General features: G+C 42.9%; 1 protein-coding gene across 2 annotated transcripts in view; it reads right to left on the bottom strand.

Annotated features, from left to right (window-relative positions):
• Nucleotides 1-9,506: 9,506 nt before the first annotated feature.
• The window catches only part of CFDP1 (craniofacial development protein 1), a 133,283-nt gene continuing 116,273 nt past the window's right edge, over nucleotides 9,507-26,516 (bottom strand). Inside the window, exons 6-7 of one of the 2 annotated variants that reach the window (XM_007527574.3) lie at nucleotides 21,675-21,833; nucleotides 9,507-9,801 (exon numbers count right to left, since the gene is read on the bottom strand). In XM_007527574.3, the coding sequence (XP_007527636.1) occupies nucleotides 9,711-9,801; nucleotides 21,675-21,833 (250 nt within the window). In that variant the 3' untranslated portion in view covers nucleotides 9,507-9,710. The remainder of the gene's footprint in view (nucleotides 9,802-21,674; nucleotides 21,834-26,516) is intronic. The other variant, XM_060185161.1, reaches the window with a different exon arrangement.

The raw sequence follows: 26,516 nt of genomic DNA, 5'->3' as shown, positions 1-26,516 counted from the left end.
AACTGTTGAACCTCAGGCATGAAAATCGCTTAGATATCCATTATGCTGTCTCCCCAGCCTGGTCCCAAATAAATCTTAATATATATACATATACATGAAAAGATCAAAAGTATCCCAAAATGTAATTTGTTTTTCTAAGATTATGGGAAAATTAAAAAAAAAATTCATTTCCCAACAATGAATAGTCTTCTATGATCAGAACAATAGAAAAGATTTACCAAAGTGGGAGGGAGAGGGGCAGAAAAAATACCTCGTGCAGGTGGAGCTCACGAAGCATGTTGGCTAAACAGTCAGGGTGGCTGAGAGCTGGCCAGTCTGCCAGGGCAACTGGCCCCACAGAGCTTGTCCTGACAGGAGTGTTGAACTCTGGTGGCTGGGGTCTTCTCCAAGCTATGGAACAACCTAGATAACACATGACAAACTCAGTTCAGCCAGTGTGAGCATGTGTATGCACGTGCATGTGTGTCTTGCCATCTGTCACCAACCTGGCAGCAAGTGTTGCCTCTTGAACTGTGTTTGCTGGGACTTGGGTGGAGTTTGTTTAAATTTCTCCCTTGCTTTGAGGGTGGGGAGCTTTATTTCAGCTGCTTCTCCAAGTTACTGACAACTTGAAGGCGTCAGTGAAGTTGGGCCTCCAAAGGTTTGAAAATAGGAATTCCCTGTAGGTGGGTCTTAGCAGATGGACAGTAGAAAACTGGGATGGTTTTCTCATTATGGTTGATATAGCTGGAATTTAGACGAGTTATCTGAAGAAAAGAAGATGCACTTTTCCTAAATACATGACTGAAGATGTCTGAATTGCTCATTTTATTTTGATTTTATAATTATTTTAATCAGAGCACTGCTCAGCTGGCTTATGGTGGTGGCAAGTATTGAACCTAGGACCTCTGAGCCTTAGATGTGAAAGCCTGTTGTATAAACCAGTGTGCTATTTCCCCAGTCTTAAGTTTTTTAAAAATATTATTTTATTCCTTCTTGTTGCCCTTGTTGTTTTATTGTTGTTGTTGTTGTATAGGACAGAGAAATGGAGAGAGGAGGGGAAGACGGGGGGGGGGGGGGGGGGGGTGGTGGGGGTGGGAGAAAGACACACACCTGCAGACCTGCTTCAGACTGTGAAGGGATTCCGCAGCAGGTGGGGAGCCGGGGGCTAGAACCGGGATGTTTATGATGGTCCTTATTTGCGCCACCTGCGTTTAACCCGCTGCACTATTGCCCGACTCCCAGCGTCTTTTTTAAAAAAAATATTTATTTATTCCCTGTTGTTGCCCTTGTTGTTTTATTGTTGTAGTTATTGTTGTTATTGGATAGGACAGAGAGGAATGGAGAGAGGAGGGGAACACAGGGAGAGAAAGATAGACATCTGCAGACCTGCTTCACTGCCTGTGAAGCGACGCCCCTGCAAGTGGGGAGCCGGGGGTTCGGGCCGGGATCCTTACGTGGGTCCTTGTGCTTTGCGCCACATGCGCTTAACCCACTGTGCTACCGCCCACCTGAAGTGTCTTTAAAAAAAAAATTATTGGGCAGAGAAAGAGAGAACTTGAGAAGAAAGGGGGAGATAGAGACACATGCAGTACTGTTTCACCACTGCAGGTGGGGACCAGCAGCTTGAACTTGAACTGGGTCCTTACACTCACAACCAGGTGTGCTACCTCCTGGCTCAGGGTTATTGCTGGGGCTCAGTGCCTGAACTACGAATCCACTGCTCCTGGAGGCTATTTTTTTCCTTTTGTTGCCCTTGTTGTTTATCATTGTTGTTATTATTGTTGTCGTTGTTGAATAGGACAGAGAGAAATGGAGAAATGAGGGAAAGACAGAGTGGAGGAGAGATAGACACCTGCAGGCCTGTTTCACTGCTTGTGAAGCGACCCCCACTGCAGGTGGGGAGCTGGGGACTTGAACTGGGATCCTTACGCAGGTCCTTGTGCTTTGTGCCATGTGCACTTAACCCACTGCGTTACCACCCGCCCCCACCACCTTTTTAAAATTTTTTAATTTTATTTTTACCAGAGCACTGATCAGCTCTGGTTTATGGTGGTGCAGGGGATTGAACCTGGGACTTTGTATCTCCCCCCCTTTTTAAAAAATATTTTATTCCCTTTGTTGCTCTTGTTTTATTGTTGTAATTGATGTTGTTAGATAGGACAAAGAAATTGAGCAAGGAGGTGGAGGGGGAGAGAAAGACACCTGCAGATCTGCTTCAGCTAATGGGATAATGAATTAGCACCACTTTGAAGAACACTTCAATGATGTCTAATAAATCTGGTGCTGTGCTTTACCCATAGCTCAGCTCTACTCCTGAGACGGCATCCTACAGAAACCACCACATGTGCACCAAGTGGCAGGCTTTCTGGTGACTGGAAGAACCTAGAGGCCACCCAATGCCTGTCAGGAGAAAGGGTCAGTTGGAAAAGTCACACAGTGAAAGGTGATACAATGAAATTAATGAACCAGGTTACATTCATTAGTACAGATGAACCTGATTTAGGAGAGACCCAGTTAAACCAGTATAGAAAAACGAAAGGTGTGGGGGGGTTGGACAGTAGCGCAGCGGGTTAAGCACAGATGGCATAAAGCGCAAGGACGGGCATAAGGATCCCGGTTCCCTACCTGCAGGGGAGTCACTTCACAGGCTGATAGTATTTTTGGCTCTAGGTTGCCCTAGGAGGGAAGAATAAAAACCTTTACAGAAATGGGCACAGGGAAACTCTTTTGCAAGGTGCAGCCATATCCACACCCAGTCCCTCCTGCCTTACTCCTGAAACCAGGCAGCTTCCCAAAGAGCAGAGACAACTTACATTGCTGAGCACAGAAACTGGATTTTGTAGCAGAGCTTATACCGAGAGCTAGATCACCAACGAGACCTGTCTGGACAAGGCTGAAGAGCGTCTGAGAGAGGGTGTATACTCCCAGCCCTGCAGAGGGTGGCTCACATGCTGCCCCAGGCCACTGGCTGGTCAAAGAAGCTGAAGTGTGGTGCTCATGCCATGGGTGAACTCCTGGTACAAACTTTTGGGTTGGAGTGTTCCAGCTGTCATTCACTGCAACTCATCTTTGATCCTTCTAACCCCTTGAAAGACTCAAACCTTTCTTTCCTGTAAATCCTCCAACACGGAGTGAGGGATGATCCAGACTGTGAGAAGCTATTTAATGGTGCTGTCCAGCCCTACATCCTGCCCTCCCTGTCAGCAGAACTGGGGGTGATCACTGGCTGCTTTGCTCCTGGACCTCAGGCAAATTTCCTCTTCTGAAAGATGGGAAGAGGATCTGATGTGAGCAGTAAATAACATGTGAGGAAGCACCTGGCACAAGAGACTGCTCCATCACTTGCTGACAAAGCTAAGAGCTCCCAATCTTAGCCCATAAGTCCATTTCATACCTATTCCTATTTGTGCACTTTTTTTTTTTTTGGTAGTAAAAAGTCATGGATTCTTCCCAATATACTTGTGCAACTCCTCTTCTGCTGAAGATGACAGTCTGTTCTGGGTTCTTTCCACCCTGTGTTGCCACACCAACCACCAACCACACCTTCTTTGTTGATGTCACAAGGTAGTAGTGCCCCTGGAAAGCCCTACCCCGACCATCCCGGTCCCTGCCTTGGTATGTACTCCACTCCTTTCTAGGTAGGCGTTGCTGGTTCTTTCATGGTGTCGGCCTTCAGCTAACCTGCTTTACCTGTGATTATTGGGAGCTCAGTACTGGGCTAAGTGTCTGCAGTGCCGAGTTTGGCTGACTGTACAGCTCACTGTGACTTAGTAGTTAATGCAGCTAGTTTTCCTCTAGAGATTTTATGCTGAGCTACTAATTACAGCACTATGTTCTCAGGAACTAGGTGACATATAGCATGTACTTTATTTTGTTCTTTGACTTTATGCTGTTTTAGGGCAGCCCCCTCCCCTTCCCCTTTGGTAATGGCAAGGTACCAGATGCCCTAGAAATCAGATATAACCATCTAGGACAAGAAGACAAAGATGGATGGCAGGAGTTAAGGTCAGGAAACTCAATTTTCAGCAATTCTTTGGACTCCACATAGTAGTCAAATAAGTCCTTGGACCATCCTCCTGAGTCATTTATGTTGTGGCATGAAGTGTCTCTTTTTTAAATAATTAGATAGGAGAAGGGCCAGGTAATGGCGCACCTGGTTAAGTATATACATCACAGTGTGCAAGGACCCAGGCTCAAGCCCCAGGTCCCCAACTGCAGGGGGAAAAGCTTCACGAGTGGTAAAACAGGGCTACAGCTGTCTGTCTCTTTCCCTATTCCCCCCCCCAATTTCTCTTTGTCTTCAATGATAAGCAAGTAAATAAAAAATTTTTTAAAATGATAGGAGAGAGAGAACTGGACACCACTCTGGTACATGTGCTGCTGGAGATCGAATCCAGAATTTTATGTTTGAGAGTCCAACACTTTATTTAGTGCACTATCCCCTGGACCATGAGGTGCCTCTTCTTAGTAGTGACTCGGTATTCCTATTCTGAAAACATTTTCCTTGACTATTTCCTAACTCCTTGATGGAGACATGTCTTTTGGAAGCTAGACAAATCAGCTTTCAGTCAACACAGATATATTTACTTCTTTAAAAAAGATTTTATTTATTCATTAATGAGAAAGATAGGAGGAGAAAGTGAAAGAACCAGACCGCTCTGGTACATGTGCTGCTGGGGATCAAACTCGGGAACTCATGCTTGAGAGTACAATGCTTTATCCACTGCTTCACCTCCCAGACCACTGCTATCCACTTGTTCTTAAAAAATGATGTCTGTTGGGAGTCGGGCGGTAGCACAGTGGGTTAAGCACATGTGATGCAAAGCACAAGGACTGGCATAAGGATTCCGGTTCGAGCACCCGGCTCCCCACCTACAGGTGACTTGCTTCACAGGCAGTGAAGCAGGTCTGCAGGTGTCTGTCTCTCTCTCTCCCTCTCTCCATTTCTCTGTCTCTCTCCCCCTCTCTCCATTTCTCTGTCCTATCCAACAATGACAACACCAGTAACAACAATAATTACAACAATAAAGAAACAAGGGCAACAAAAAGGAATAATGATGTCTGCTATAATTCAAATGAGTCTATTTTTTTTTTTAGTAAAACCATAGTTTTGTACATGGAAAGAGAAAATAAAAATTCAAACTTACAGGTAAGGGCTAGTTCTCCTGTTCAAGTTTTTTAGAAGTTTATATGAATATCCAGTCATAACCAACATGGTAAAAAGATGACTTTTTAAAACATTTATCTTCATGAGAAGAGACAGAGGAACAGTGCACTGCCTAGTTCTGTTTAATGGTGGTGCCAGGTATTTAACTTAACTTGGGACCTCTGGAGTGTCAAGCAAGCATGCAAGTCTGGTGTACAACCTCTGTGATATCTCCCCAGTCTCTAAAGGTGATTATTTTTGGTGCTGGGGTTTGTGCCCACATAATTCCACCTTTCCCTGTAAACTTTTTTTTCCCCCTCGACTTCAGTTGGAAACAGAGGAAAGCAAAGCACTGCTCCACCATTCATAGATCTTTCCTTGGTGCCAGGTGAATCTGTGTCCTTGTGTATGGTAAGTATTCTACTGAGTGAGTCATCTCCCTGCCTCAAAAAAAAATTTTTTTTTTCCCTCCAGGGTTATTGCTGGGCTCAGCGCCTGCACCATAAATCCACCGCTCCTGGAGACCATTTCCCCCCCCCCCTTTTTGTTGCCCTTGTTGTAGTTATTATTATTGCCATTGTTGATGTTGTTTGTCGCTGGATAGGACAGAGAGAAATGGAGAGAGGAGGGGAAGACAGAGAGGGGGAGAGAAAGACAGACACCTGCAGACCTGCTTCACCGCTTGTGAAGCGACTCCACTGCAGGTGGGGAGCTGGGGGCTTAAACCGGGTTCCTTACGACGGTTCCTGTGCTTTGCGCCACATGGGCTTAACCCACTGTGCCACCGCCTGACCCCCTAAAATTTTACTCTTTTGTTGTCACTGGGGCTTTACTGCTCTGGGCTGACTTTTCCAAATAGACACATAAGCAGAGATGGAAAGATACTACAGTGTCAGAGTTTCCCCTAAGCTTGAATCTGGGCCACGTGCATGACAAAGGTTGTACTATCCAGGTGAACAATCTTACTGGCACCCAAAAGCTGATTCTTTGTGTGTATTACAGAATATAGTTTCAAACCACACCCACCACTAAAGTTCTGTGCTCCACCCTCCCAACAATAACTACCATAGTTTTCACAGTTTTAGAAACTTTCTTACAAGTTCATGTATTTCAGTTCCCTAGATGCCACATGAGTGAAGCCATATAGAAGTTCATTTCTTATTTTGCTAAGCACAATCACCTCCAGTTTCATCCATTCTGTCCCAAAGGGCACAATATCATCTTTTTTTTTGTTGCATATATATGGCATATATAGTCCGTATATTTTAAAATAATTTTTGGCATTATCTTTATTAATTTATTAGACAAAGCCAGAAATTGAGAAGGGGGCGATAGGGAGAGCGACAGAGAGATACCTGCAGCCGTGCTTCACCACTCACAAAGTTTTCCCCCTGCAGGTGGGGATCAGGGGCTCAAACCTGGGTCCTTGCGCTTTGTAATGTGCACTCAATGAGGTGCACCACCACCCAGCCCTGTTCCCATAACTTCTTTATCCAGTTATCCATTGATTGGCATTTAGGCTGCTTCTACTCTGGCAATTGAGAATAATGTAGCTATGAACATAAGGTGCATATGGTCCCTTCAAATTAGTATTTGCATGTCTCAGAAGGTGATTCCTGATTAAAGATGAACACACTGCTAGTTGCACCTCACTCAGTCATTGCTGGGGTTGGCAGGGTGGGGCTCTGAGAGGGTGCCTACACTCTCCCAGAATAGCTGCAGCAATGCAGATCTCACTGCATTGTAAGACTCCTACATGTGCATATAATACACACCTCTACATCTATCAGACAAAGGAAATCAGTTCATCAGTAATATGAACCTAGTTCAACACCAGTGTCATAATAGGTTATATGTAGAGGCAACATATTAAACTACACCAACAACTGTACTTCAGTCACAGGCTCTATGAAGAATTGGTTCTATCAGTGTTACATCTGCCGTATTAGTACTGCCTGTGTAGCAGCACAGTAATTTCTTGGTATGTCTAATTATGGAAAAATGAAATGTGTGTTATTTTGTTAACTTAAAACTGTTTCTTATGTTGAAGTTTCTAAGCTGAAATATGTCAGTGGTAGAGTATGAAGCCCAAGGTTGGAGCTCTGGCATCATGTGGGAGGACCAAGGGAGCCAGCTCCATGGATGATGGGAGCAGTGCTGAGGTGCCTTCCCCCACCCTCTCCAAGAAAAAGAATGAAGAAACTGGGTCCAGGAGACTGTTCTTTTGTATCACACATATACAAGGTTCTAGACACACACACACACACATAAAGAGGAATGAAGCAAATGAAATAATTTTAAGTGTGAACATCTGGCAATAATGGAAGTAAAAATCTACAGAGTTGGGTGGTAAAAAGCTGGTAAGGAGAAATGTGAAAACAGTAACACAGTCTTCAATATGCTGCCAGGTTCTATCAGAAGGGGCTAAATTGTACAGGCTTTTCCAGACTCTTTAATGTGTAAAAAAATAATTGAGTGGAGGTCAGATGTGTGTAGCAAATAAATCTGTTAGGTAAAGGCTCACCAAGTCAAAGGAACTGACCTTCCAGCAGAACTGAAATGCTGATTTAATGTCAAGTATATATGAAACCTGTGCAAGGATCCTGAACAAAACAGACAAAGCCAGGGCACCAGCGATGATTTTCACTTAAACATTTGACTTTTCTCTCCAGGCTGGAGAGAGAACCAGCACACTCTTGCAGTTTTTGTCTTAATCCTCTAGGTCTCACAGGCGTGAAGATTTGCTGAAAGTAAAGCCTCTAAATTTACAGTGAGCTCAGCACAGCTTATTCTCCAGATTGTTTTTTAGTTTGGGAGAGGAGCCAGTTCATGTGCTGCTGATAGCATGGGAGCTGAGGTGAAGGACTGTGTGAAAGGGATAAATGCCAGAGATACTCCCAACACCAAAGGAAGTGAGGAGAATAGTCACCTATAAGACTTGCACTTTTCCTGCAAATCTGGACATTCAACTCAGACAGAATGTTGGATGGTGTTAGGTTAAAAGACTTCCTGTTATTCCCGTGTCCCAGTGTATGATTAAACAAATCTCACAAATAAAATGTTCTGATGCTGGTCTGAAATGCTTTATCACTATTTCTATAACTCTTTGTCAGAGTGGATGTGAACAATGTGTCTTATAAGCTACCTTTCTGACAGAAGGTCACAACAAGGGCCTCAACTCCACAACTAGGGAGGGAAACAATCTGGTCTTGGGTCTTATGAACTTCTAATTACCTAATAAGGACTGGCTGTCATAATTTAGTGTTTTTAAATTTTTAAAAAATATTTATTTTCCCTTTTGTTGCCCTTGTCATTATTGTTGTAATTATTATTCTCACTGTTACTGATGTCGTCATTGTCAGACAGGACAGAGAGAAATGGAGAGAGGAGGGGAAGACAGAGAGGGGGCAAGAGAAAGACAGACATCTGCAGACCTGCTTCACCGCTTGTAAAGTGACTCCCCTGCAGATGGGGAGCCAGGGCTCGAACCGGGATCCTTACGCTGGTCCTTGCGCTTTGAGCCATGTGTGCTTAACCTGCTATGCCAGTGCCCGGCTCCCAATTTAGTGCTTCCATTCCCTCCTTCTTGGCCCTTCCTTTATCTCATCCCAACACAAGTGAGGTCATGAAAGTGGAGGCTCATACACTGAACTGTAGCAAAAGTCACACAGGTAGATGTCATGAGAAGAACTGAATTCCAGTCTTTGGGATCCTAAAAATACTTAATTTACTCAGGACTCCTTGCCCTTTCATGTACCAAGAGCAGGCTGTGTGCTTTATTGATTCAAGATGAAGGTTTGGAGGGGCAGGATGTACTGAACTGTCAAGAAAAGTCAGCATGTATGGGGTATTGCTTTGCATGTACACGGTCTTAGGTTCAATCCCGTGTCCTCCAAAAAGATGTGGAATTTCCATTTTCTTGAGTATATTTAAAAAGTATCCTTCAGAGTATTCCTTGATAGACTAAAAAAAAAAAAAAAGAGTTATTAAGGCAGTGGGCATATCTGAAGTCAATGCTAACCTTGGAAAGAGAAAAATTAGGTAGCAGGGAAAAAATACTCTCACATTCAGCATGAATATATTCTTATTTTCACTCTTACCTTATACCAACAGTTATTCCAATAGAAGAGAGAAAGAGAACAGGAGAGCACCAACATAGTGGAGAATTCCACCAACATCAGTGAGTCTCCTCTTGATCTCTGGGCAAGGCCCTCTTCTGAAAGAGCCCCACAGCCCCAGAAATTCACATCTAGGCTGGTCAATTCTATGGCTAGTCTGGACAGTCCTGGAATGTACTGGCATGGCATAGTGGACTTGGCAGCAGAATAAAGGTAAGTGATGTCATCATCTTCACCAGTATCTTCTCAAAGGACCAACATTAACTTTTTTAATTTTTATTTTTTTAAGGACTTTTAAAAAGTAAAATGAATGAAACCATGTGAGATCAAGGTACAAAGAGAAATTCAACATAGAAAAAAAAAAAAAAAAGACCTTGTTGGGAAACACTGGAAACATTTCACAGATGCACAAGAAGCTCACATTGTAAACAGGATTAAGCTGTTCTTGATTCCCCTTCCATACATCAGGGTTTCATTTTGCTTAGTCTGAGATCTCGCTCAATTTCAAACTGCCTGTGATCCACCCGTTCTAGGAAAGCTTTCCGTTCGATGTATCTAGAAGAAAATTAAAACAATGTCAGTAGAAATTGGGAAGATAAAATGATTCTCAGCACTGTCCTGTCCTGCAGGGACGAACTGATCCACTAGGCACATAGGATCATGAGGATACAGGAAATGCAAACTCATGACCAGAGCTGGTATCCTGGATACCATCCACAACACTTTCGGTAACACTCAAATCACTCATAGATTTGCTCTCTCTCTAAGGGTGTTTTTGGCTTAGAAGTGAGTAAAATAAATGAAGGTTCGGGAGAGAGCATAATTATGCAAAAGACCTTCATGCCTAAGGCTTTCAGGTCCCAGGTTCAAACCTCCAATTCTACTGTAAGCCAGAGCTGAGTAGTGCTCTGGTGAAAATAAAATATAGTACATAATAAATATAATAAAATACAATATAATAAAACTAAGTTATTGATATATTTATGTATTATGCAAAGTATTAATATAAGACAAATGTTAAATATTATGACATGTTATAAATATTTAAATGTTATAAAATATATAGTAATAAAATAAATAGGATAAAGCAACAACTTATCAAAGGGAAAGTATATTATAGGCTTGGTGGCAGAAAATAACACAATTCTGTAACAATACATCAAGAAGACTATAACATGGCCAAGCAGAGATTCAAGTCCACAGCTAAGTTACAATTAGTTGGACCTTGCAAGGACTAAAAGTTTCTGAGTCTAATTTTCTCCCACAATTAAATGTTGACACCACATTTCCTGACCTTAGAGGTGTCTGTTTGTGTTGGGGGGTGAGGGGAGTGAACATACGATGTGTACCTGAAATGGAAAAAAGGTGTACCTGAATATGGAAAACAAAACAGTAAAAGCTCCCTCAGAGGGCTGCAGGGAAGTGAACAGAAGTACATTAAGGACACATCTTAGAAGGTATTAAACGATCCTCAGCATTTTTCTCCCCTCCAGCCTCCTCTCCTTTCTTTGGTGTCCTCCATTTGTTTAGCAGAGACTTCTAAGATGATTGAGGTCTAAGCCCTCAGGTTCCTCTCAGAACTCTCTCTGCTATCCCCAGTCTACAAACAGGATTCCCTTAAAAGATTGGTACTCTGATTCCTAACCTGGAGCCAGGTTTGGTTCAACAGGCAGGCAGTCAGGTAGTCAGACAGGCACTTTGGAGGAGGGAAAAGAGGAGGAGGTAGAGGGGCTGGCTGCTTAATGAGATACAGCTGCATTTTACTGCACCTCCTTGCCAGAAAGTATGCTGAGATCTGCCTGGGGGAGGGTAACTCTGCTGCTAATTAAATCTATTGAGAGAACAAAATTGCCATTGAAAATGGGAGACATAATTGAATCGCTGCACTAATTTTCCTTTAGTTGTAATGTAGAAGATGTGCATCTGTCATTACAAGGTCATTACATTTACAGTGAAAAACAGTTACCAGGTTCAAGAACCTGTGTTTCTTTGCTGAGTCCAGGCAGCCCCCCTACCCCCACCCCAAGTTCTTCCCAACAGCATTCTATGAAATGCAGTCCATCCTACTTGCTTTGCTACCAAGCCTTGGCCATTGATACCTTACAGGAAGAGAGGGATGCCCAGTCCTCACTCTCTGCTACATGCTCTCTCTGTGGCTGAAAACTTTACAGATTCTGAGTTGTTTCTTTTAAATTCATTTTTAAAAATATTTATTTATTCCCTTTTGTTGCCCTTGTGTTTTATTGTTGTAGTTATTATTGATGTCGTTGCTGTTGGATAGGACAGAGAGAAATGGAGAGAGGAGGGGAAGACAGAGAGGGGCAGAGAAACACAGACACCTGCAGACCTGCTTCACCGCTTGTGAAGCGAGTCCCCTGCAGGTGGGGAGCCGGGGGCTCGAACCGGAATCCTTAGCTGGTCATTGCGTTTTGCACCACCTGCGCTTAACCTGCTGCGCTACCGCCCGACTCCTGATTCTGAGTTTTCTAATCTGCCTCAAAAGAAAAATAAGGACAATTATCTCTACTCTGAAGAAAAGTTGTGAGGATTATGTAGGATTGTGCATAATGTCTAACACAGAGCAGGTGCTTAATAAAATAGCAACCCAACTGGTCAGTGTCATCATCAGGAAGCCAGGTTCCACCAGGATCTTCATAACTAAATGATCCAAAAGGAGCAACTAATTCTCTCTAGGCATATTATCAGCATAACCACCACCTGATTTGGGGTCAGGACCCATGTGGTTGTGTTAAAATTAGCACCATGGGGAGTCAGGCAGTAGTGCAGCGGGTAAAGTGCACATTGGGAAGTGCAAGGACTGGAGTAAGGTCCAAGTCCCTGGCTCCCCACCTGCAGGGGACTCTGCTTCACAAGCGGTGAAGCAGGTCTGCAGGTGTCTATCTTTCTCTGCCCCTCTCTGTCTTCCCCATTTCTCTCTGTCCTATCTAACGATGACAACAATAACAACAGTAATAACTACAACAATAAAAAACAAGGGCAACAAAAGGGAAAATAAATAAATATTTAAAAAAAATCTAAAAAAAAATCAGCACCACGGGGTTAGGAGGACAAGAAACAGTGGCTCATCATATATTTAACCCAAATCTTCAGGGTCTGAGTTGTCTGATTTTGCAAGTGGAAATAAGAGATGACCAACTAAATGTAGATTTCAGACTCCCTGGCAAACAGAAGCCACAGACCTTATGAAATTCTTTTACTAGAAAGAGAATAGGAGACTGTAGAGAAGAGGAAGATTTAAGTAAGATGAAATGAATTTATCTCCCACCAAGGAACCTGTGCTTCTTCAGCAGGCACTGCTAACCAGAAGCTTTTTTTTTTTTTTTTTTTTTAACTTCACAACCATTATTCCTTTCTACTTCAACCCACCAACACTGGTGGAGATCACAAGGGGGTATTTTTATTTATTTTTAATTTCTTTAAAGAATTTATTTATTCATGAGAAAGAACCAGACATCACTCTGGTACATGTGTTGCCAGGGATTGAACGCAGGACCTCATGGTTGAGAATCAAATGTTTTATCTACTGTGCCACCTCCCAGACCATGGGATAGGTATTTTGATAGAAATATACTTTAGGACGGGGGTAGACAGCATAATGATTATGCAAACAGACTGTCATGCCTGAGGCTTCGAAGTCCCAGGTTCAATCCCCTGTGCCACCGTAAACCAGAGCTGATCAGTGCTCTGGTAAAAAAAAAAAAAAAAAAAAAAAAAATATATATATATATATATATATATATATATATATATATATACTTTAAATGCTCCTCCAAGTTCCAGCAAAAAAAAAAAAAAAGGTGAACTGTGGCTCATGATAGTGAATGCTTTTATTTACCTGTAGGTACAAGAGGAATTTAAAATGGGCCAGGAGATGGCACAGTGGCTAAAGCACTGGACCTAAGAACATGAGGTCCTGAGTTTGATTCCCAGTATTGCATGTTCTGCCTCCACTCCATTCCCCCAGAAATTGAGAGGGAAGGGGGAGATAGAGAGACACCTGCAGCACTGCTTCACCACTCGCAAAGCTTTCCCCCTGCAGGTGGGAACTGGGGACTCAAACCTGGGTCCTTGAGCATTATAACATGTGCATTCAACCAGGTGTACCACCACCCAGGCCCCTGCCCAATTAATAAATGAGTCAGTCTGGGTGGGCAAGATAGTTCACTTGAGTAGTGTACTATTTTGCTGTGTGTAGGTCAAGTCTGAGCATGGCCTCCACTGCACTGAAAGAAGCTTCAGAGCTGTGGTTTCTTCCCCCCCCCCTTTCTCTACCTTAAAAGGTCAGCCCACAGTGATGTAGCCTTGGAGATTAAAAAATGAAATAAAGGGGAGTCGGGCTGTAGCGCAGCAGGTTAAGCGCAGGTGGCGCAAAGCACAAGGACCGGCATAAGGATCCCGGTTCGAACCCCGGCTCCCCACCTGCAGGGGAGTCGCTTCACAGGCGGTGAAGCAGGTCTGCAGGTGTCTATCTTTCTCTCCTCCTCTCTGTCTTCCCCTCCTCTCTCTATTTCTCTCTGTCCTATCCAACAACAACAACAATAATAACTACACAATAGAACAACAAGGGCAACAAAAGGGAATAAATGAATAAAATAAATAAAAAAATTAAAAAAAAAAATGAAATAAAAAGTTTTTAGAAAAAAGGAATTGAGAACACGCTTTGGGAGTACCCCATGCTGACCTGAGAGCTGAGAAAAGGAAGTGATACTTTTATTAGGATGCATACTGTACCTTGTCAGCTACTGGAAGCCTTGCTTCATCCAACTGATCTTGAGATTAGCCAGACCAAAGCCAGGCTGAGTTATAATGAGGGAAGTATAGGAAAAGCTCAGGCTTAGGGAAAGCACTGGATGGCAAAGGAAAACACTTGTGCAGAATATAACTGAATTCTCAAGGGAACTCAGACAAAGGCCATCAAGGCAGGTCTGGCGACTTCATCCCCCCACCATTCACAGTCATCTGCAGCTGCTACCAGGATCATGCAATGTGACTCTGGTTCACTGACAACAGCTGACCAGGAACAAAACTTCTATTGGACATGGGCTCTCCTCCCACGAAGAGACAGAAAAGTTGTCAAGGATGAGTGACCCTGATATTTACTATTTGTGGGTCTCTGGGTAAGATACTTAATTTTCTTCTCTGACAATACAGTGAAACTCTGTAAGAAGCACTATGTAACTTTCTTCAGCAGGCAATGCTAACCAGAATTGATTGAGGGGCTTAGTTATGTTCCAATCATGATTCTTCTCTACTTCTGCAATGAGCATTGTTTTTTTGTTTTGTTTTTTATTTTATATTTATTTATTTATTTTCCCTTTTATCCCCTTGTAGTCATTATTGTAGTTCTTGTTATTATTGATGTCCTTGTTGGATAGAACAGAGAGAAATGGAGAGAGGAGGGGAAGACAGAGAGGGGAGAGAAAGACAGACACCTGCAGACCTGCTTCACCGCTTGTGAAGCAATTCCCCTGCAGGTAGGGAGCCGGGGGCTTGAACCAGGATCTTTACATTGGTCCTTGCGCTTTGCGCCACATGCGCTTAACCCGCTGCGCTACCACCAGACTCCCTGCAATGAGCATTGTTATAGGTTCTCCTTCCTATTTCTTCCCCCCCCCCCCCATTCCCCTTGCCACTAGGTTTATTGCTGGACTTGATGCCTGCATGATAACTTCACCACTCCTAGTGGCCATTCCTCCCCCCTTTCCTCTGATAGAGGGTGAAAAGAGAAATAAAGAGGTAGAGAGAAAAGGAGAGGGGCCAGGTGGTGGCACATCTGGTTAAGTGCACACATTATATTGTGCAAGGACTCGGGTTTAAGCCCCTGGTTCCCACCTGCAGGGGGAAAGCTTCATGAGTGGTGAAGCAGGGCTACAGATCTCTCTCTCTTTCTCTTCCCCATACCTCTAAATTTCTCTGTTTCTATCTAATAAAATAAAACTTTAAAAGAGAGAGAAAAAGGAGAGACATCTATAACACTGCTCCACCATTTGTGAAATTTTCCACCTGTAGGTAGGGACCAGGGGCTTGAACCCGAGTCTTTGCACATGGTAATGTGTGTGCTATACCAAGTGTACCGTTACCCAGCCCCCTTCCTATTTCTGATTTGACCATATCAATGCAAAGTCTCAGGACAGCTGGAATCAAGAATGAGGGATCAAATGTTCCAGAGTAGGAAGGCCACTTCCTCTAAGGTGGCTTCAGTAAATGACCTATTTAATTTGAGCCTTGAGTAATTTCTAGGTACTTTATGTGGTTATAGTCCTAGAACAGATCCACCAGCTGACAAGGGCTATGGTGTTTTTCAGGCCTGTGCCCAGCCTGCCTGGGGACTTGGCCTCATTCAGCCCAGTCCACAGGGAAGCCAGATAGGGCTGGGAGCCATCCCTCCTTCTACCAATACTGTATGTGGCCCATTTAAAAGGCCTTTCACTTTCACTAATAAGATATGCAAAAAACATTAAAACCTAAGGGACTGTGTAGCTTAGCTTTTCAGAATCAGGTTAGATACTAGGCAGCTCTGACATCTTTCTGATTCCTCAACTCAAATTATTTTCTGACATTTAGGCCAGTGGGGAGGGAGGGGAAAAAGGAAGCAGAGGTCAGGAGAGGGAGTGTTGCTACCTCCAGGGACTAGGCCAGCACCTACTTCTGGGAAACCACACTGTAAATGAAAGGATGGCCATAACCCTCCCAAGAAGTCAGAGATCTTTAAGAATGGGTGACTGAGCAGATATGCTTTATCACATGGCCCTATCACATGAATGCCAACAAGAGGCCTCCTGCCCAATGGCCAAGAAGAGGAAGACGACAGGGAGTGCAGGGAAGTTTACATGTTTTAAGGATGAGCTTTTATCTCAGAGCTGAGTTCACCCCTCCACACCTCCACTCAAGACCCAGCTCATACAACTCTACAGAGTCAGAGTGAAAGGGTGGTTTTAATTTTCTTCTCCACTGCTTTCACCTTACCTCACCTCACCTCAAGATTTCACTGTTTCTGAAAGAGTGCCTCTTGGGGTGGAGTGGAGATGAGGGGAGAAGGTGGAGGTGTGAAGGTAAATTCTCTGGAAAAAGAAACTAGTTTTCTTTGGGCTCTTCATGCCTCTGCAGTCACAAGCACACCTGGTTTCCAATCATTGAGTTCTATGAGCTGTTGTTTGATTGGCAGGGGCAGCTCAGAGCAAACCAGCTTTTCTTACTTTCTGTGCAATGACTTCTGTCCTAAGCCCAACAGCTTTGCCTCAGCAGTGCTGGGGAAATACTGGTGATAGTACACACTCCCCAAAAAAATCTACAGCAGGAGTTACAGGGCAGGAGTGAGGCAACACTGGACCCCAAGTACAGAGTGTTGACACTTCTTCTTCTTCTAGCGTTTGCCCTTCTTCCGTAGCTAGTCAACAGGTCAGGTTGAAAGCTGTCAGGAGCTGCTTGTTGCTGGCTTTGAAAGCGACTGGGATCCATGTGGATTCAGTCAGTTAGGAAGGATCATCAGTTTTCCCAATGAATGGGTACTCACGGGATGCACTACTAGAAGGTCGATCCAATGCACTGATTCTGAAAGACTGGACAAGACCCTAGGAATTTAGTGCTCTGATGAAAAGTAGCAACACTTTCCTATATAGACAAAGTCAACTAACCAATTGATATATTATGTCAGAGCAGGGGACAGTTATTTTTGGAGTCAGCAGAAGGAAATGGTATCTAAATTATGGAAATAGCTTTCACACTGGGGGAGAGAATGTAAAAAGAGATGGTCACTCAACAGTTCACCCTTGGGGTTTCCTAAGTTAAAAGCTCAGAGAAAGGTCAACCAGAGAAAGGGAGGAAAGGCCCCAAACTCTACTCCCTAACAGGTAGGCAGGAATACACTAGGAAGGGATTTATTTAAAAAAAAAAAAAAAGTTCCCTCAATTTGGATCAACAAAGGTAGATTAGAATGTTCCATCTTTCGAAGGGAGGCTGGACAACATACTCCATGCTACACCTGAGGAAGATGGGTCCTGATATTGGGGCAGCTTGGAATGTTCCTACTCATGACCACAGAATATGAGCTTGGATTTACAGGGATGCAGAGGTCACATAGGCTCCTAAGCTGATATGGGCCCCAGATCACATCAAATCAATGGGGTTTACAGTCAACAATGTTTATACACCTTTCCCATATTTGGGAGCTACTCTCTTCCCTGATCCAGCTTCCTGGTCCTTTTATCAATCATGCCATCATCTCCCCAGACAGTAACTAGGATCCACCTGTATATCAGATTTCAGGCTCAGGGTAAAAACAACAACAACAAAAAAAAAAAAACAACTAGTATAGCCACAGGCCCTTTGGAATATAACTAAAATATGCCTATTAGTTATCTACAAAATGGAGGACCCCCCAACTCTTCGTCTGCACTATTTCAGCCTTTAGGTTCATGATTAGTCAACAACTTATTTGGATTTATAAAGAGAATTAACAAACTCTCTTTTCAGTCACCAGGCTCCAGGTGCTAGCATGACTTCCCTGGACAGACAACCCCACCAATGTGTCCTGGAGCTCTAATTCCCCAGAACTCCGCCCCAATAGGGAAAGAGAGAGGCAGGCTGGGAGTATGGGTCGACCTGTCAACGCCCATGTTCAGTGGGGAAGCAATTACAGAAGCCAGACCTTCCACCATCATGAGCCAGAGCTGAGCAGTGCTCCAGTTTAAAAAGAAAAAGGAGAGAGAGAGAGAAAGAGAGAAAGAGAATTTAGGTTTAGACCATTTTCATGTCTTCATCTAAAAATGTATTAATGCTGTAAGTTAATGTTTAGCATATATAAAACAAACAAAAATATGTATTCGTTCCCTATGACAAGTATTCCATTTGTACAAAAAAAAAAAAAAGAATCATAGGGGGTTGGGAGATGGTGCACTGGGTTAAGCGCACATAATGTAAAGCACAGGAACCTGTGCAAGGATCTCAGATCAAGACTCTGGCTCCCTACCTGCCAGGGCGGGGCAGGGGGTGCGTCACTTCATAAGCGGTGAAGCAGGTCTGCAGGTGTTTATCTTTCTCTGCCCCTCTCTGTCTTTTCCTCATCTCTTAATATCTCTCTGTCCTATCCATCAACAGCAGCAGCAGCAGCAGCAGCAGCAGCAGCAACAACAATAACAATGGTAAAAAGATGGCTGCCAGGAGCAGTGGATTCCTAGTGCAGGCACTGAGACTCAGCTATAACCCTAGAGGAAAAAAAATCGTAATCACTTGTGTGGCCATCACCAGGCCAGGAAGTAGGGTGCATCCAGACTCAAGAAGCCCTGTTCAACTGTTAACCCATATACAGCTCAGCCCCCAGGTAAAGACTACATTTCCTTGCCTTCAAACTCCTGTTCCCTCAGCATCACAGTCTAGTGCTGATTTCAAATAATTTAATTAGAGAGAGAGAGAGAGAGAAACACACCAAAGCATCATTCTGACACATGTGATGTCAGGAATTGAATTTAGAATTCAATTTAGAATTTAGAATTTCAATTTAGAATTTAGAATTCTCATGCTTGAGAATCCAACACTTTATCCACTGCCTTACTTCTCATGTGGCCTAGTGCCCATTTTTTGAACATCACATAAAGTACACACTAGTTTTGGCCTCTCTTCATCTTTATATAAATTGAATCATACTGCACAAATGTCTTTGTGTTAATTATGATACTGAAATTTATCCACATTCACTCTTGTTACTAAACAGTATCCCAGGGGGCTGGGTGGTGGTGCACCCGGTTAAGCACACACAGTATTATGTGCAAGGACACAGGTTTGAGCCCCGCTTCCTACCTGCAGTGGGGATGCTTCATGAGTGGTGAAGCAGGGCTGCAGGTGTCTCTCTGACTCTTTCCCTATCTCCCCATCTCTTTCAATTTGTCTCTATCCAATAATAAATAAAGATTTAAAAATTTTACAAACAAAAAAGAGGGGGAGAGTCACTAGAAATGGTATTCCTTATGTTTTAAAAATACATAAAGGGGCTGGATAGTAGCACACCCAGTTGAGTGCATATGTTACCATGTGCAAGGATCCAGGTTTGAGCCCCCCGTTTCTACCTATGGGACAGAAGATTCACAAGTGTTGAAGCAGTGCTGTAGGTATTTCTCTTTTTCTCTACCTAGCTCCTCTTCTCTCAGTTTCTCTCTGTCCTATCAAGCAAAATATATAGACAAAAATGTGTGGAACTTCACAGGAGCTGTGCTTTGGTTTCTCTCTCAAAATAGAGAAAAAATTTTCAGTGTGCTAGAGAGATGGGAGATTGTGGGTGTGTTCTCTAGCACTGAAGAAAAAATAAAAGTGGCCTTGTAGACTTGAGAGGGAGAGAGGATAAAAGTCTACAGGGGTGGCCTTGAAATTCCCCAGAGGATCTTCCTGCTTAGCCATGATGAGGACTGAAGCTATGACCCCTCCACTGTAATAGGGTCTGGGCTCCTTAAGTCTGCTTTCAGGAACTAGGAAAGGCAAATGAATAAAGTTATGGAGGTAGGTGCTAGAAGGGAGAGGTGAAACAGCAGAACACAGAAATCAGCAGATCTATATTGGAAAAAACAAAACAAAAACAATCAGACCTATGAAATCATAGTCAGGGGAAGAGTCAGATGGAGGAAGGTGGAGTGCATGTAAAAGCTGCAGGCTATTCCTAACCCACTCACTCATGTGATTTTCCTAGGTTTGAAAAGTCCTTTTGGGGCAGATGTCCTTTTCTATTTTTGTTTTCTCCTTCAGTCTACATTTTATTAACTTCCTTATCTCAAAAGGGCACCACTCCTCACTTTTATCTATTAACTTCAACATTATTGAGTTGAACACTGTCCAACCCATATATCAATACTCAGAGAAGCAATACAGTGTAGTAGACATTGGCAATTCCCCTACCACTTTACAGCACTAGATAAATATGGGTAAGAGGAGGAAGCTGTGAGTTCTGAGAAGTGAGTCAGAGTGGGAAGGTCTGGGACGTCAGAGGCCTTCTCAAGATAATACTGGCTCCTGCCTGTGCTTTGTCCTAGGCCTTCCATAGACGGCTCTAGTCTATACTCATGTTCTAGAAGTTTGGGTGTTAAAGAAGCTGGTCAGTTTCACATTTATTCAAATAACCTTGAGACCTAATTTAGGAAGATAACCTCCCAAATAAATCCTTCATCTGTCTTTATTATGCCTTAGATTATAAAGAACTGTAGTGGATAGTTTTTTAAAATGTATTATTTAAAAAAAAAATTTTATATTTATTTTCCCTTTTGTTGCCCTTGTTTTTATTGTTGTAGTTATTATTGTTCTTGCTATTGATGTCATCGTTGTTAGGACAGAGAGAAATGGAGAGAGGAGGGGAAGACAGAGAGGGGGAGAGAAAGACAGACACCTGCAGACCTGCTTCACTGCCTGTGAAGCGAGTCCCCTGCAGGTGGGGAGCCGGGGGCTCGAACCGAGATCCTTAAGCGAGTTCTTTGTGCTTCTCGCCACATGCGCTTAACCTGCTGCGCTACTGCCTCCCGACAATGCAGATTTTTACACAACAAAAGATCTGTAAAATACTTTGTATGCATTATATATGTACTATAACATATATTAAGAAATCCTACCAAGCAACCTGAGGATAGTGGTATCATTATTCCAACTTCACTGGTAAGGAGCTGAACTTTTGAAGTATACAGTGTGCTCTTATTGTGAGGGGTGGGGGTGATAGGCTGCACACTTCCTTTCATGGTTAGGGACAAGGACTGCTGACGCTGAGCCAGGAACCCACTTCCGTAATAACTTTGCTCCTCAGAGCCTCCTGAGGTTCCTAAGTATCCACGAACACTGTTTCTTGATTTCCCTAAATACAAAGTTTATAGGAAGCCTGTTTATATATTTAAAGTAAAGAGGAAGGGGTCCTGAGGAGTTGTCTGGGTGTTATCTGAGGGTTGGTGTGTCATACAGGTTGTAGCCAAGAATTATGCCCCACCCTGGGGCATGACACAGGAAAAAATAAAGTCCTGTTGTAATAAGGCAAAATCTAGGCTATTCTGTTGGCTCTGCTTTTGACACATTTTAGCTAGTCTAGCTTCTCAGAAGGCCAACTAATTCAGATCAGGCAAAAGCTGATACAGTGTGCCAGATCTGACCACGTGAATAAACGAAGTAACTTACAGTTCACAGGAACTGTAATTCAGCTTGGCAGACAGGACCAACTCTTAGAAGTGTTGCTTGCATGCCTGTCCTTCCCTTCACCCTCAGTGGCTTTCTCACTCACAGAACCTGCTCCACATTAGTAACGAGCTTCTTCACTAGCAAACCAAAGTACTCACATTTTTTGTCTCATCATGAAATGCTCCAGCTTGCTTAAACTGGACAGTCTATTTGCATCAGATTACTTCAGTGCTCTTGGGGTTTTTATAGCAATAGAATCTATTCCTTCTTACCCTTCCTTCCCTCTGTTATGGATGGCCAGTTCTTCACCAATGCCTTCTTCTTCCTTGAAGCTCTCCCAGTCTAATTTGGACTTCTCTAGGGTGCTCATCTTCTGTTTCTTAGCTCCAATTTTCCCCAAAAGGGCATTCATGCCACTTGATCTTTTTATCCTGGGAAAACATGAAACACACAGCATGAAAAAAACAACAACAACAACAAAAAGCCTGATCTCGTTAAAAAAAAAAATTCTTTTGGATTGCCACAAGACTTCCTAGATTAGAAATGTCATGATGTCTTTTGTTTTTTGTTTATTTTTCTATGCAAAAATGTGTCAGACTTTTTCAACAACCCAATTATTTCACCTAGTGGGAGCTATGTTCCTATCTAGGGTTTTTCCTGTCTATCATGGCAAAAACACAGCAAGTAGGTCATAATTTTCTTGCATATTTCCTATTTAACAGTTCTGATTAATCTAAGGGCCTGGGGCAAAAGACCTCTGTATGCTCTGCGCAACAGGTCTGTACTTGTAAGGAGGGAAAAAAGCTCAGCATGATTCAGACACAGGTTTGGAATCACACACCCAAGTTCAAATTCCATTTCTGTTAACTGGCTCCAGGCTAGTTATTTATGAGCCTTGGTTTCTTAATCTACAAAGTGCACTACCTACTCAAGGGGTTGTAGTGTAGTTTAAAGAGGAACTGCTTAAAATACCACCTGGAACAGAATAAAGGTGTAGAAAATGTTAGCTATACCAAATCGCTGCCCTCATTTGTGCACTTAAAGCCCAAGAGATTCTTTCAAAAAAAGAGAACTATATCCTAGTACTGCTCCCTGCTGGAGGACTCCCATCCACCCTTTTTTCTGAGAGAGAAAGAGACAGAGAAATGGTGAAGAAATACCACAGTGTCACTTCACTTTTTGTGAAGCCTCTCCTCTGTGTAGTGCTCCCAGGTTGTGGATGAGGGGGTTAGACTTGGTTCTTTATGCATGGGAAAGTATGTGATGTGCTCTACTGGGTGAGGCACCTCTTGGCTCTCAGAAGTCACAATATTTTGAAAGGATTTTAAAATTAGTTTCTTTCAGTTGCTCTGAGTCAGGGATCTGGTTTTTCCCAGAAAGCAGAGAACATTCCTCACCCCGAAAACAGGGAATGTACAGCTTGTGTTCTACTTGCTGGCAATGCTGTCAACTGTAGGAGAAACCACAAATGCCCAAGTTCCAGTCTTGGCAGGTCAAATGTTTCCAAACAATATTAACTGTATGAGATAAAGAAAAAAACAAAAACAAACAACAACAATAAACCCCAAGAATGTGATTACTAAGAAGGTGGTATTGGGAGAAAACCTATGGAAGGAACATTGCTTTTGGTCTTTGTAAGGAAGAATTAAGAAGTTATAATGCCACTCTAGAAAACTGGCAGTCATTTTCTACAAAACATCTAGAAGCTCTTATGAGCCAACACCACAAGATCTGTTGATAATATCAATAATTACATCTTTCCTTGCACATATGCTAGCTCTGTAAGTATTCACAGAGCCATTTTTCTCAGCTTTTTGTCACCCTGACCTGTGAACAAGCACCAACATGTCTCAGAGTTGGAGGGGAAACTTCTGAGATGATTTGGTGCCACACTATTCAGAAACTCCACCTGCCTGTGAATCAGGGAAAGATGGCTGGCCACCTCTACCCTGGGTCAGCTGATAGGCCAGTGTGCACACTGAATACAGGACTCCTGGGATGAACAATTACCATTCATACTCATTCGATTCATTTTAATTGAGAGGATGTTAAGCTTCCCTGCTGCAATTGTGTCCCACTACATGCTGAGCTTAAGGTCAACTCAGGAGAGACTGGGAAAGCTTGATCATCCTCTTTTTGAGTTGGACAAATAAACAAGTTCTAAGAAGTTAAATGACACAACAAAGGTCCAAGCAGTAACAAGTGATAATCAAGGACAAAGTGAGGTCTCACCAAATGCCAGTGTACTGTACTACCTTGCTGCTAAGATGAAAAGCTACCTGGAGGCTAATTCCCACCCCCCTTTTTTGCCCTTGTTGTGGTTATTATTATACTTGGTATTGTTGTCATCATTGTTGAATAGGACAGAAAGCAATGGTGAGAGGAAGGGAAGAGAGAGAGAGAGGGAGAGAAAAACAGACACCTGAGGACCTGCCTCACCGCTTGTGAAGCAACTCCCCTACAGGTGGGGAGCCAGGGGCTCGAGCCGGGGTCCTTTCTCTGGTCCATGCGCTTCACACCATGTGCACTTAACTCAGTGACTGCGCTACCGCCCAACCACCGAGATATTTTCGAACAGTTATTTTACTTCCCAATTTGCTTAATAGATTCCAAATGGCTCTTTATGAGCTTTCAACTTATATCTTCTCAAAACTTCTTTCCAGAAAACCCAATCAGCACAACAGTATTTCCATCCAACTCATTTGCCCCATCCTGGTACCTGTTCTACATGCAGACAATACAGTGGATTTTCTGAAACATAACTTAAATCTTGTTTTTTTCCTTAATGTTTCCTTCCCAACACCTACTGCTCTAACAATAATTTAAATACTTTAATTTGCAAAAAGTTCTTCCTGATTGTCACTGTATCTACCCTTGTAATCTAAGCTCTAACCACAGTCCTGACCTTGCAGTTCTACCTGCCTCTCTCCCACTCGTGTGGTCATATCTCACTTTAGAAACTACTTTATCCAGGAAACCTTTGAGAGCTCTTTTCTCCAATTTCTGGATACCTCCTAGTTGTTGTCTACTGTGGCTCATTTCTTTTCTTATTATAACATTGATCCTTTTCAAAGCAGATGTTTGAGGATTCATGTTGGTCAGTTTTGAGTAAGCAGAGTCACTGCTGTCACCATCCCATCAAAAGTGCACAAGTGGGAGCCAGGGGAGAGCTATGTTTACAGTTTTTTTTTTCTTTTTCTTTTGATAGCAGCAAAGCTGGCTTTTCTTTGATAGAGGGTGAGACAGTGAGAGACAATCACACACACACACACACACACAACACACACACACACGTGGGGGGGAAGAATACAGATACCTAATACCTACAGAACTGTTCCACTGCAGGTGGGGCTGGAGACTGAAGATTGTGTCTTCTGCCATGGTACTATGTGACCTCTACCAGATGAGCCACTACCTAGTCCAACATATTTTTATGCCCGAGGATTGGAGGTTGCTGGCTAAGTCTGAGCTGAGTAGTATATACACATACATGCACACATGCACCCACGCCTGCATGGAAGCTTTCCATTTCTAGCTATAGGACTTCCTTTGGCCCTATCTGCATGTTATGTTAAATATCTCTGCAGGTATTTATGTTCCTGGATCTCCAATTCTCTCTACAATACATGGACATAGCTCAGCCAACAATGAATACTCAATAAAGTCAACAATACAAGCTGGAACCAATTATAGAGAATCAGCTTTTGGAAACACTTTCAAATTAGAAATCTCTAAGTGAAATAATGTCTAATCAGCTCTAAACAAATCATGTCTGGGCCAAAAAGTAGCTCAGTTGGATAGTGCGCTGCTTTGCCATGTATATGACTCAGGTTTGAGCCTAGTCCCCACTATACTGAAGGAAGCTTTGGTGCTATGGTCTCTTTCAGTTTAGATATATTTCATTTTTTAAGTTAATATATATTAAAATTAAAACAAAAAAACCCCAGGACTTCCCATTTAATCTGGATACCATCACCGTCTTTAACTATCTTTCATCCCCTCTCCCCCTAATTCAATAGAACTTCCAGATTATACTTTTTTAAAAAAAATAATGATTTAAAATTTATTTTATTGTATTTATTTGCTGGATAGTGACAGAAAGAAACTGAGAGCGGAGGGGGAGACAGGGAGAGAGAGACAGAGAGATACTTGCAGCCCTGCTTCACCGCTTGTGATGCTTTCCCCCTGCAGGTGGGGACCGGGAGCTTGAACCCAGCTCCTTGCACACTGTAACATGCACGCTTAACCAGGCGCGCCACTGCCTGGCTCCTATTCTGTCTTTTTGAGAAGAAAATAGTTAGCTGCATGGCAGCATGGAGGGTTCCAGGAAAGAAAATATCAATTTTTCTTGCCTTAATTATCAAAAGTTAGTTAATATTTTTAACTGGAGGGGGGAATTAATGGTTTACAGTCAGTAATAAATATAGTTGTTGGTACATGTGTAAAATTTCTCAGTTTTCTGCAAAACACTGTAACCTCTAGCCTAGGTCCTCTTCCACCACCGTACACCAGGAACTGAAAGCAACCCCCTCGCCCTCCCCAAAGTCTCTTACTTTGGTGCAGTGTTTTCGTTTTTTGTTTTTACCAGAGTACTGTTCCAACTCTGGCTTATCATGGTACTGGGGATTGAACCTGGTACTTCAGAGCCTCAGGCATAAAAGCTTTTTGCATAACTATTATGTTATCTTACCAGACCAGCCCTACTCATTACTAAAGATCGGCAAATTATTGTCTTTGCAGTTATGCTTTTGGAAAAAAAAAAGTTCCAGGCCTTCCTTTACTGGATCATTAAAATGCTTTTTGATTTTGTTTTTTACATAGAGACAAAAAAGACAGGCAGAGACAAAGACAGACAGAGAGAGAGAGAGACAGAGACAGACCCCAAGACCATAGCACCAAGCTTCTTTCAATTTGGGGCTGGGCTTGAACCTCGGTGGCACCCATGGTAAAGAGGCACACTATCCAAGTGAGCTATTTTGCCAGCCTCATTAACATAGCTTATGATTTCTCAATTTGATAGGCCCTACAGCTAAATTAGTTCTTTTATTTGAGGCTAAGTCAAAGTGAATGACACATTTATAGTAGTAGCCAAAACAGACTGGCTGTTTCTTTCT

The sequence above is a fragment of the Erinaceus europaeus genome, chromosome 2 (genome assembly GCF_950295315.1).
Source record: "Erinaceus europaeus chromosome 2, mEriEur2.1, whole genome shotgun sequence".
Classification (NCBI taxonomy): Eukaryota; Metazoa; Chordata; class Mammalia; order Eulipotyphla; family Erinaceidae; genus Erinaceus; species Erinaceus europaeus.
This window is presented reverse-complemented; position numbering and strand designations above follow the sequence as displayed.